The 12,431-nt window shown below is 41.4% G+C and overlaps 1 protein-coding gene across 3 annotated transcripts in view; it reads left to right on the plus strand.

The window, feature by feature from the left end:
• The window catches only part of ESYT3 (extended synaptotagmin 3), a 33,351-nt gene that overhangs the window by 12,027 nt on the left and 8,893 nt on the right, over positions 1-12,431 (plus strand). For 2 of the 3 annotated variants that reach the window (XM_062606572.1, XM_062606582.1), the window contains exons 5-14: positions 2,292-2,358; positions 2,954-3,043; positions 4,081-4,136; positions 6,705-6,825; positions 7,843-8,016; positions 8,534-8,616; positions 9,072-9,120; positions 9,758-9,847; positions 10,716-10,778; positions 10,873-10,941. In XM_062606572.1, the coding sequence (XP_062462556.1) occupies positions 2,292-2,358; positions 2,954-3,043; positions 4,081-4,136; positions 6,705-6,825; positions 7,843-8,016; positions 8,534-8,616; positions 9,072-9,120; positions 9,758-9,847; positions 10,716-10,778; positions 10,873-10,941 (862 nt within the window). The remainder of the gene's footprint in view (positions 1-2,291; positions 2,359-2,953; positions 3,044-4,080; positions 4,137-6,704; positions 6,826-7,842; positions 8,017-8,533; positions 8,617-9,071; positions 9,121-9,757; positions 9,848-10,715; positions 10,779-10,872; positions 10,942-12,431) is intronic. The other variant, XM_062606591.1, reaches the window with a different exon arrangement.

A 12,431-nucleotide genomic window follows, 5' to 3' on the forward strand; every position in this document is an offset into this window, starting at 1 on the left:
AAAGGCAGAGGTGGTCTGTTTTTTCTTGGTACTTGGTCACGCTTTCTTCTCTCTCTTATTTGTCTAATACTGCTTGCTCATTTACCCAAGTCCAAAGTCAGGCAGACTAAGCAATAGTGTCTGCTTTACAAAGCACTTGAGAAGGGTGGACCAGACAGCACTTTCTGCATGTGGGCTGATGAGAAGGTAGGGCTTGTGTGGAATTACTTTACAGAGGGAGGAATTGCACATGCCTTTTCTAAAGGAACACATACATACCCAGGTTAATCAAATTTGTCAGTAGGTGGTCTTGTAGCATCCGTGCTTTCACCCATTGTATCATAACTGAGCCTAGCTTTTCCACCCAAGTACAGAACAGACACAGATACACCCATTTATACAAGCTTCTCCAGTTCACATCCATGGCACAGGCATGCTTATCTGCATTACCTTGTGCAACAGATGGTGTAGGAGAGACATGGGTAGCTCTTCCACCCTTCACAGATGGGTAAAGTATGGTCTTCTTGATAGTGGCAGAGGGGCTCAGCTCTGCACGCTTTTGAGTGTCAAGGCTTGAGTTTGGCTCAAGCATGCTCTGGGGGAGAGCAGCAGAGAGCACAGCAAAGTTACGCTGAGCAGAGGTGGCAGGCGAAGGCATGAGGAGCCTGGACTGGAAATGAGAAGCAAAACTAGTGAACAAAGCATGCATCCTTTTCACTGAGCACCCTGGTGTGGGGGTGATGCCTGTATGAAGCAGACTTAAGGATAATTGAAGGCTCAGGCTCTGACAAAAGAGGTAAAGACTTCTCAGACATCTTAAAACACAATTGCATGTATTGTAGTGTTACTGGAGAAAAGAGACATCTAGGACTGGGTGGGAAGAGTTTTTGACTCTGTGGAAAGCAATGAAGGTTGTAAATTGAAACACCCAGCTATTATTCATTGTGTTGGACACAGGCAATGGCTGAATTAAATCCTCTTGGATTAATTACTGCAAATTGAAGAACTCATTTTGCTTTCTCATTTAGACTTCTCTTGTGACAAAACTCTATTAGCACCCAGTGTAATGGGCTGTAAGATAATGTCAAATTTGTGGAAACTAATAAACGTAAAAATAAGCTTAATTACATGACTAGCTCATAGGGAAGATTGTGTTAACTTTGGCATGGCCTGTGAGGTTGGTTATTTAAGAAACGAGAATGTTCTAACATTAAAGGCTTTAATTTGTGTGTTATGAGCTTTTAAAATTCTGTTAAGTGACTATTGTAAACAAATATTTGAGAACTTTGCTTGCAAAAATGGAGACAAATTCACCAGGTTACTCATTCCTGACATTTTTCTGGGGGAGAGGTAATGTGTCTGTGTGCAAATTACAGGGTGAATTCTTGGCAACTACAGCACTATTTGCCCATATACATGTGGTCAGAGATACATCTTGTCCTTTGATTATGGGCTGAAATTACACATGCAGGTGGCAAGCGCAGCACATTCACTGTGCTGCGGTACCTTTACACCCTGCTTTACCTGCAGGGTGTTTGTGTGTCTGCATCTGGAAGGAGCTATTTCTCAGTGACTGAAAAGGAACCTGGTAGCTCCCTTCAATTGTTTTCTGCCAGCAGCATCAACAGATCTGCCAGGTTCTGCTTCCTGGGGAGTGGCTATCGGTTTCTGCATAAGGTGATGTTTGTACTTTTATTTAAGTCTAAGGTGGTTTCTAAATTGCAAAAGTACCACACTCAGCATTCATTTTATTTAAGGCCTGATGTTCTCCATGGCAACTGACCAAAATCTGATCCAAATCATTGCCTTTTAATTCTGCCTCAAGGAAAGCAGGTTATTTTTAGTGACGAATTTGTCCTTCAAGTGGACAGGGTGAGGACCCCATATGTAATGGTAGGATGGCTCTGTATTAGCTTGGGAGCTGGATCACCAGGTGGTGGGGTGGGATCAAGCCTTTGGCAGAGAAGAGAGCAAGAGGACAATTGCTACCGCTTTGAGACTTGAATGAGCCTGTTGATCCCCTCCTTAGAGCAAGCTTGCCTCAGCTAATGGCCGGTGTTAAGAATGGAAAAGGAACCGTGAAATACAGATTTTGTTTTGACAATTTGCAGGTAGATCAGTTGCAGCTGACTGCGTCCTTTCTCTTGTGAAGATCTGACCCTTGTTCAGTCTGCTCAACTTTCCTTTTTAAGCTGCTTGAAAATCCATCTCTGCCTATGGGGTCATGTTGTCAGTCATTAACCGAATTTCATTTATACTCTGTGCAGCCTAAAATTTTCAGACTGTGGAATAATGTGAGAATTTTTTTTCAGTTACGTAGGGGACTGTGAGATTCACATGGACATATCGAAATTTAATCTTGGAGTGAAAGGCGTACAGGTGCGTGCAGTGCTAATGTCTGTTCAAGGCTCTGTGGTGCAGGAGTTAGCATGTACCAATGGGAGCGGGGGGTCACGACACTTAACTGGAAAACCACTGATGAGTAGGCGTGTAGTAATCAGTTTTATCTCCTTTCGTTTTGGCTGGGCAAATGTTGCCTTCCATGGAAGGCACCCAAATACCTCTTTTAAGTTTCTTAATGTGACTTTTAAATAGGGTCAGTGCTAGAGCATCGAGTTCATGTGGGACAGCTGCTGCCACTGGCACTCAAAAGAGTTGCAGGTTGGTAGAGAACTTCAGAAGAGACAGATTTGTCAGGGTGTTCATAACTGGGTCCTACACTGTTGAAAGCTAATAAGCGAATCACTGCATTATATGTCAGTCAAGGTTGCAGAGAAGCTCCACAAACTTGGGAAGCATCGCCTGATATCCATAGCAGTGGTTTGTGGAGGGAGAAGGTTATTGTTGTCATTAAATTCTAAATAAAATTACTTCAGGTGGGGTTTTTAAAATTATCTCAGTCACTGAAAAGCTCACAGTTTTGAAACTGCATCCTGAAAGTACCTTCAGACTCTGTTTTCCTTGCTATTTGCAGTTGTATGGAACATTGCGGGTGATACTGGAACCTCTTCTAACCGATGCACCTTTCATTGGAGCAGTGACCTTGTTTTTTATGCAGAAACCGGTGAGTCTGTAGTGAACTGCACTCCGTAGCATTCCTGCTTCTTGGTCTATCTTGATGAACGGATAGGTCTTCAGTGAATGACACAAGCTGTCCATCACTGGTAACCCAAACTGTGCAACTGTTGAAGGCATTTGAATAGCAAATTCCTGATTGTTCAATGCTCCTCCTGAGCTCCGAGAAGACAGGAATGACTTTGCCCTGTTGTTTTGTAGTAGTGCCTGAAAAGTTACTTGCTTCACTCTAAGAATGGGAGGACTTTCCAATGGTGACAGCACAGGAGCCATTTCCTAGGCCTTTGCTGCAAGTTTCCTGGCAGGTGGATTTTAATTCTTCCCATTCATAGATTTTAAATACACTCATCTTGGGAGACCATTCAGTCATGCTTGTACTTTGAAAATTTAAGGTCACTCACCTTGTAGTTGAATTGTGGTTTAATAAAACATGAGAAACCTTCTAGTCTTGTAAAAAACTAGTTATAGCACACAGCTTTGCTTGCTTGTGGGTTATGGTCTGCTTGAGTTCATGGAAGTCATACATTTTTGATCTTGGATGAGGTGTTTTTGTGTTTGGATATAGTAGTATTACTTTAGCACATGAAAAAAACCTTGTGTGAATAGAAATACAAACTCCTAAAGTCAGGTAGTGTTTGTAAATCCCCCTGCCTCAGGGTATAGGCCAACCCCTAAGTGAAACGATGAGGAAACAACTTCAAAGTCTAGGTAGAGGTGTCAGATTTACTATGTATAACCCTAGGGCATCTGCCAGTGGCCATTGCTAGGGGCTGAATGCTCTCTTTCCCTGTACTTGCAGGACAAGTCCAGGTGATACCCTGATGTCATGTATGGCAGATAAAATAGATAAGGGAATAGATACCAGCTGTTGGTCTCAGTGTACAGATGCAGTCACTGGGGCAGATTTTGCTTTCTTTAAACAGCTGGCTTTGTTTTAAAAGCATTTGCTTCCCCTTTAAATTCTACATTTTTTCTGAAATAAATTTTAATAGTCCTGTATAATTTTTCTCCCTGATCTTGTTGTAGCACTTGGAAATCAACTGGGCAGGCATGAGCAACCTCCTGGACGTTCCAGGGATTAAGTGAGTGTTCACTTTGCTTCATTTTACTCTTCCTTAAAAAAACTTTGGAATTTGGGACACCTGTGTTCTTCAGTAATCATCGAAGCTATTCTCAAGAGCATTGTATAAAATATGTTGTGCTGATACTCATCCCATTGTATCTGGCTGTGGAGTTCGTAAGACCTGAGGAGTGTGCTTTTTACAATCTGTCAAGATTGGTTCAATCACTTCATTGCATTTAGGATGGAAATAGTAAATCCTCAAAACAACAATGTTCTGTAAACTAAAAACCAAGCCCTTACGTTTTCCACGTGCCAGTTACTTGCAAAGGTAGATGAGGTAGACCTAGGTGACTGACAGTCTGAGCTTACATTTCTTTGCCTTAAAGTAAAAAAAGTTAAGGTATCACAGAGTTGCAGTCCCTGTGACAAACTGCGATACAATCCATGATAAAGAGAACTGCACCACATTTATAACAAGCAATGTTCTTCTCTTTCTGTGTAATCTGCTCACCCTTTAAGATTCTTCAGAAAATGTAGCAGTTCTTCCCCAGTGCCTCTTGGGTTGATCTTGTACATAAAACTTGCAGAGCAAGGATGAAAATCTCGGTGGCTTTCAGTACTAAGCTTCAAACTGTTTCTCCAGATTGGAGGTTCACTTTATCCTTGTTCCTTAGTGCAAGCAGAAATTTCTGTTACGGAAGAACAAAATACATCCCTTTGAATGCAATTGCAGACACTTCTGTTCCCCTTTCTTCCTCTGCAGCTCATGGTTTGCAGATTCATAGGAAGTGGCTGGCTGCTTCAGGTGCCAGTTTATGCATTAAAGGGTCTCTGAAGACCTTTGATGTTGAGTAAGAGGAAGTTTTCTTTTTCTCTTAATTTGAGGCAAGAGTAGCCTTTTGCCCTGAAGTGAGCCTTGGGAGCTCCAGTTTTTATCAGGGAAATTAATCTGTCTTTTCTAACATGTTTTCCTTAATCCTTGCAGGGAGAAGGTGTGTAGGTGTTCCAACCTACAGCCTCTCGTATAATGAAGTGCAAATTTGGTGTCCTAAATTTTCACTCCATGGTTCTCCCACAGGGATTTGAACACAGAAAGCCTTTCTTGATCATCAGCACTGCACATGAAAGCCAGGAACAAAACATGCCTGACCATGAATAGGTTGAAGTACAGGTTAAACAAGAGCTCCCCCTTTCAAACGAATTGCACTTATTTAAGAGTAATGAAACTGGATGCAGTCGTCTGTCCTCATGTACAAGCTGTATTTAGTTGAGTGTACCCTGAGACTCAAGAGAAGGGACAATTATGTGACCTTCTTGTGGGTTGGTTGGTTGGTAGGTTTTTAATGATAGGAAAGCCAACAGCCTGACCAAGGGCTTTCAGGCTCCTGGTTTCACATTTGGAGTAGGAGAGGACTTTCCTTCTGTGTGAATCTAGCCTCATCTGAGAGCTGTGATAATTTTGTTGAGGTCTTACCCTGAGAAGTTACCTTGTAAGCACTAGGGTTATCAAGAGGATGAAAGTCTTTCAGATGTTTAATGCAAACATAAGCCAGCCTATTTTGTTTTGAATGTGGCTGGCTTCTCCTTCCATTTTACAGTAAGGTCTCTGAGCCCCTGTGAAATGAAGAAGCTTACTTATTCCTTCCTTGCCTTGTCCGTCACTGGTGTTGGCATTCTGAAGGAAACATATAAGGCACATGAGTTTGTATGACTTGTTTGGGGGTATGACCACCTCATCATATGGCCTATGCTTCCATTCACTATTTACAACCTGGTAGATCTAAATTCCCCTCCAGCCCTAGTAACCCTAGAGTGGAACATCCCTGCATCAAGTGGGCACTTGCACGGTGTGTGCCACAAGGCAATGACACTTATTTGCAGAATGATAGGGAATAGATTGAAAGAGATCTTGAGAGACTGCCCCATGCTCATATTCTTCTTTGCAGTGGCTCAGCTGGATACAGATTACTGACAGGAGACAGCCTTACTTTCTGCAGTGATCCACGTCCACCCTTGGTGGCTGGTTTTGGTGCTGAACTGCCCATTTCCTCTTATTCTAAGCTAAGTCACAAGCATGACTTTCTGCTGCCTGTGTGCAATTGTATGTAGGGACTCATAGAATCATTGAGGTTGGAAAAGACCCTAAAATCACCTATTCTAACCATAAACCCAAGACTGCCAAGTCCACCACTAAACCATATCCCTGAGTGCCACATCTACACATCTTTTAAATACCTCCAGGGATGGTGACTCCACCACTTTTCTGAACAGCCTGTTCCAGTGCTTGATAACTCTTTGGGAGAAGGTGGCTGCCACATCCCTGCAAGTTTTCAAGGCCAAGGGGCTTTGAGCAACCTGGTCTAGTGGAAGGGGGGTTGGAACTAGAACCTGATCTGTAGCAGGGGTTGGAACTAAATGATCCTTAAGATCCCTTCCAAGCCAAATCATTCTATGATTCTATGAAGGCAGGCAGTATAATTCATTTTGCAGTGCTCGTTTATTTCACTGTGCCTCATTCTTTCCTTCTAACTGAAATTCTGATTGATTGTAGAGATTTAGGTTGCTTTTTTTCCACTCCCACATGCAGTGTAATGTCAGACTCACTAATTCAAGACTTCATTGCTGCACGGCTGGTTCTACCAAACAGGATCACAGTGCCTCTGAAAAAGAACATGAACATTGCCCACTTGAGGTTCCCCATCCCGTATGTGAGTTGGTTTCCATTTTGGGTTTTTTTTTCTTCCCATCAGAGGTGTTAATCTGCCTGAATTTACATTTGCTGCAATGTGGATGCATACAAGCCTAGTGTCTTAGGCTCCTGTGTCAGCTGTTTCCACCTGGATTGTAGGCTTTCTGTAGCCAGCATTTCAGAAATATAAAAGCAGATGTTGGGTGTTTACAATTTAGGGAAGAGGTGGGGCTAGAAGGGCCCTACTCTATATGGCGTAAGAAGTTTGTTTTGACACTGAGTCACTGACCAATTGAAGACTTTAGTCACCTTTGAGAATACCACAGCTCTTCAGTTAGAGAAGGTAAATACACAAGCAGTGAGTGTCAGGATACTTAGTTTTTTTACTAACACTGTGAAGGTGTGTAAATGGGCAGCTCGGAGGGTGACTTTGTTACAAGAAAAATAATCAGGGAAAAACCCAAAAACCAATGTGAATGTTTGACATAAGCAGATCTTCAGTTTCTTTCATCCATAAAATACCTAATTCACTTATTAATGGGGGTAAATATAAATGAATGGCAAAGGGATGCTCCCTATTACAAACTTATATCACCAAACCGAAGTTGAATGGCTACTCCACAATAAAATAAGAACCTGTTGGTGGGTGCTTAGTTCCTCCTTCAGTTGACAGGAACTGATTTTTACTTTTGATTTACTTTATTTTTTTTGTTTTTACTTGTAATCCCATGTGCATAAGCATGCTTCTGATTTAAAAATAAATTGAAGAATATCTTCTACCCAGTTATCTAGGTTGGTTTGTGTATCTGTTTAAGGTGTTTGTTTTGAATTGGGTTTTATTTTACTCCTATAGGTAAATGGTGAAAAAATGTTTTAATACAACTGTCATTAGAAATATACTGCATCAAAACATGTCTTTGCAAAGCTGTCATGATGATTACCCTTGCTGCCTGAAATAACTATTTTTAGGAGTTAGCGTATTATAATTATTCAAAGATCACCTTTTCATGAACAATTTTGTATCTTCTTTATTTAGGGAGTAGTAAGGGTTCATCTGCTAGAAGCTGAAAACCTTGTCCAGAAAGACAGTTTCCTTGGTGCAATTAGGGGGAAGTCGGACCCGTATGCTCTTCTTCGCGTTGGCACGGTGCAGTATCGAAGCAAGACAGTTTCCCGAGATCTTAATCCCATTTGGAATGAGACATTTGAGGTACTGAATCTTTTGACCTTTCCATCTGTAGGATGCACAGCCATTTACATCTCTGTGCTTGGAGGACCTTCTCTTAGCTGACTGCATTGGAGCAGGTGGACTTACTTGTTACTTGATTGAGGCACTTCTTTCCCTTAAACAAATTCAAATTTACATTGCAAACTTGAAATGTCATTCAGGTTGATCTGATTTACGTATGTGGGTTTTTAGAGGAGGTGCAAAGCGCTGCTTTAAGAATCAATCACTACAGCAGTCTGTACAGCTGTAATCCGTTCTAGTATTGATTCTTCTCTGCTTATTAGGAATACCAGTTTGAGAGGTTTAACTTGCAGTTCAAAACCAAGCAAACCGGTTTTGAAATATTTTCACCTATAATCAATTGTATTTCCTACACAATTAACCATGAAACAGCAGGGAATGTCCTTAATGTGTTAAAACAGCTGTGAAGTGTTCATGTCACGTATATAAACCTATGTGAATGGGTTTTAATTTTAATCAGTACCTCCTTCTCTTCCAGTTTGTTGTTCATGAAGTGCCTGGTCAGGACTTAGAAGTGGACTTGTATGATGAAGATCCAGATAAAGATGACTTTATGGGCAGGTAAATTAGAGGTTACTAGACCCTTGTTGCAGAGGTTACTAGGGTCTAGTAACCTCTGCAACAGAACACTCAGATTACTCATACTGGAAATTTAATATTGAAGGGAGTTATTCCCTTTGTCCACATATTGATACCAAGTTATTAGTTCTTAGTGCAGCTAACTTTGAACAAGGTAGAGAATGGTCCAAGACTCCTTCAGCAAATCCTAGGAAGCCATTAAAAGGCTGGTTACACGACTTGAAATTTACTTTCAACTTACTTTAGTTTTGGAAGTATTTCAAATAAGTGAGTATTACAGAAGTGTGTGTTCCAGCGCACATGCACACAGATAATGCAGAGAAGGTGTTATCTGAAACAGATCTGAGTGTGGGCTTTATTGGTGGTGGCTTCTCCCCCCAAAAGCAATATGTTGTATTCCTAAATATATACTGAAATATTTGCTTTTTGTATTTCAGCTTGCTTATAAGCCTGGTGGATGTAATGAATGACAGAACTGTTGATGAGGTAAAGATCACAGCTCTATATTTCTATATCTGGTTGGCAATATATGCTTACATGTATTCATTTGCGCACTCCCTCTGCTACTGCATTGTTTCTGTGTGCTTAAAGATTCCTTGCACACTTGCACTGTGGTATTTTCACAAAGAGAAGATACCTTCACTCATAAAACTTCAAGTAGCCATTACAATAATTTTTACAATGAATCTGGCAAACTCGGGCAGCCCTGAGGTTATGCTGAGCCAGCAGTGGGGTATCTTATGTTGGTTTCTCGTGTCCTGTAAGTACCAAAAGTTTTGTACAAGGCTGCAAGTTAGTTTGGTGAAACAGGCTGATTGCTGGGGGAAGAAATGATCATCTTCTTGTGGTTCATTCTGTAACCCAGCGCTCTGCAAACAGTGCCAGGGTGCCTGTCTTGTGCTGCTGGTTGGAAATATCCATGTGCTTTGCATGTACATGGTATCTTGTTTTTTTTTTTCTGGCTTGTGTTTCTGAGTAGATGGACATGCTACAATCTAAGCATCAAAAATGCAAGCACAGGTACTCAAGATACAATTCATATTGTCTATTGTTTGTAAGTCTCAGAATGCAAGATTTATTCTGCCTCACCTTTCTCAAGTTACTCTTTGTCGTTTCCACTTAGTGGTTTCCCTTAAGTAAGACAACAAGCGGACACCTCCATTTAAAGCTGGAGTGGCTTTCACTTGTAAATGACCAAGAAAACCTACATGAGGTGAGTATATTTTCTTAAAGGATTCCAATACTCTGAGCTCTGTCCATCCAGTGATCAGCAAAGGAGTGTGTGAAGTTAGGGACACGAGGCAAACTCACAGGAGCTGATTTTTCTATTCTATGAATCTATGATTCTTTTTTTGTCTGAAAAAGTTTTGATGTGATTTCACCTCTCTGCCCCTCCTGATGAGGAATGGCATTTTCTTGCCCCACGTCCCTTGGTAATTAAGGAGTAACTCAAATCTGGCAGCTCATTTTACTTGAATTAACAAACCTTGAACTTATTCACTGCAAAGTTCCCTTCTTTGATAATTTTTCCCTTCTCTCATCATCTAGGATCTGTGCAGGACCCCTGTCTATAACCTGTACCACTCACAGACAAATAACCCAGCACTGGTGCTTGGTAGGGCCATGCTTCCCAGTGATGTCTTGTTTGTCCAGCAGAATTGCTTGGATAAAGCCCATCTCCCAAGGATGCTGCTGCTTCAGAATCAAGCAAAAGCATTTGAGTTCCACTGAAGTGAATAAAATTTGTTTCCAGGCTTTGTTCTGCTGACACTGACGTGGACGTATGTGGCTGAGCATATTTTTAGGTGTCTTGCTGCTCTGGGGAATCCAAGCAGTTCTGCATTAGAAAGATTGAAAAGCATTAAGGCCAGTGAATTGAAAAGACTTGCACCTTTTCTTACTGCTCTGCTTAAAACCGTCATGCTGTTTTGGCTTGTGCTCATCTAAACTGCAAGTTTTAGGAGAAAGGTGAAGAGATGCTCAGCTTTCAGAAACTGTGTTTTGAATTCGTATTGTGCTTTACATTGTCCTTGATGGGTGATCATGCCTACCTTGTGTTTTATCTTTCTGGGCCTTCACAGGATAAGAAGGGTCTGTCTACAGCTATTCTGATAGTCTACTTGGACAGTGCCTTCAACCTTCCAGTAAGTACAAATCATGTGCAGGCATCCTTCACTCCTAACCTTTCATCAAAGCCCACAAATTTAACTGGTTTTAAATACTCTTTTCATAATTCAGAAAAACCACTTTGAGTATTCAAATGGGGAATGTGGAGCAAAGAAGATCAAAAATAACAAGTACCTCAAGGTAAAATTTATATTCTTCTCCCATGCTTGCAAAACAACATTCTGGATTATGCGGTATCGTAGCAACTGAAACTAGCTGTGGTTAAGAAGAAATAATCTTATCACCATCAGAATCAAACTGACTGGGGTTCAAAATAGTGATTGAAAGCCCACCCCCCACCACAGTGAAAATCTAGAAGGTCTGAGGGGGAATCAGAAATATCTGACTGTGTGTGGGGCTGTCTTTATTTTTATTTTATACCTTGGACAGAGAGCCTCCAGACATCAGACCAAGTAAGTTTCTTCATCAGGGTTTGTGGTGACAGGACAACAGATAATGAAATCAAACAGGGGAAGCTCAGGTTGGCTATAAGGAAGAAGTTCTTTACTGTAAGGGTGGTGAGGCACTGGAATGGGTTGCCCAGGGAAGTTGTGAATGCTCCATCCCTGGCAGAGTTCAAGGCCAGGTTGGACAAAGCCTTGGGCAACCTGGTCTTGGGTGAGGCATCCCTGTGCAGTGGAACTAGATGATCTCAAGGTCCTTTTCAGCCCTAACTATTCTCTGATTCTATAGTACCCTTTTTGACTGATACAGGGCTTCTTCCCACGCTGAGCTGTTCCAGTGTGACCTTCCTTGTTGGGATGGGAGGAATATGCTTTTTTGTGGTAACCTTCCTGTCCACTGGAGACCTCATCACCAGATTCCTTCCCCTCAGTTTCAGAGGGATTCAGAAGCCACGCTGTCACTCATGCCTTCTCTCTCTTTGCTTCTGCTTACCTTTTTTCCCAAATACTGCATTTTGCTACTGTGACGTAAATGGTGGTTACAGGGAGCATTGTCTTTCTCCTCTTTTTCTTGAACAAGCTACACACATCACCACAGCTCTGAGCAATGGATAAAGCTTCCTATTCTCTCTGAGTAGCTCTCCTCTTAAATGCAGCCTTTTTAGATAAGTTCCCAGCACTGTCACTGTCATATGCGTCACACTTGATAATCCTTAATTTTGGACTTCACTGTATCCACTTTGTATACAGTGTTGTGCCAAGACCAGCCTTAATTTCTATAGCATTAGTGTAAAGAAGCGCAGTACAAGAGGTTCAGTATTATTGCTTCTGGAAGGAATTCTTACTTGATGCCAAAGACTTGCTTCTAATTGCTTCACAGCAAGTTTCCTGAGCCTTGGAAACCAATTCTGAGAGTTCTGTTTCACACAGGAATGATGAAGATTTCCACTGAGCCTTCAACTCTGTTTCCTTCCAGCTTCTGACAAATTTTTAACTGCTCACCTATTGAAACCTAAATACATAAAACTGTGGCTTAAATGTGTACTCTAGGTGGCAGAGAGTAAGACTGTGCTGTGTTTTGGCTGTAGTCTCTCCTGTGTACTGCACTCTTCAGATGTCCCACATCTGAAAACTAGTGTCAGCTTTCCAGCAACTTATCTCACTAAAATTAGTGGCTTGATATTGTTTCTTGTAAACTATAAATGTATCTTCTTTTTCATTTTTGGT

This window comes from Pezoporus occidentalis, unplaced genomic scaffold, assembly GCF_034315485.1.
Source record: "Pezoporus occidentalis ecotype Australia unplaced genomic scaffold, CSIRO_AGI_Poc_V1 ctg12, whole genome shotgun sequence".
Lineage (NCBI taxonomy): Eukaryota > Metazoa > Chordata > Aves > Psittaciformes > Psittacidae > Pezoporus > Pezoporus occidentalis.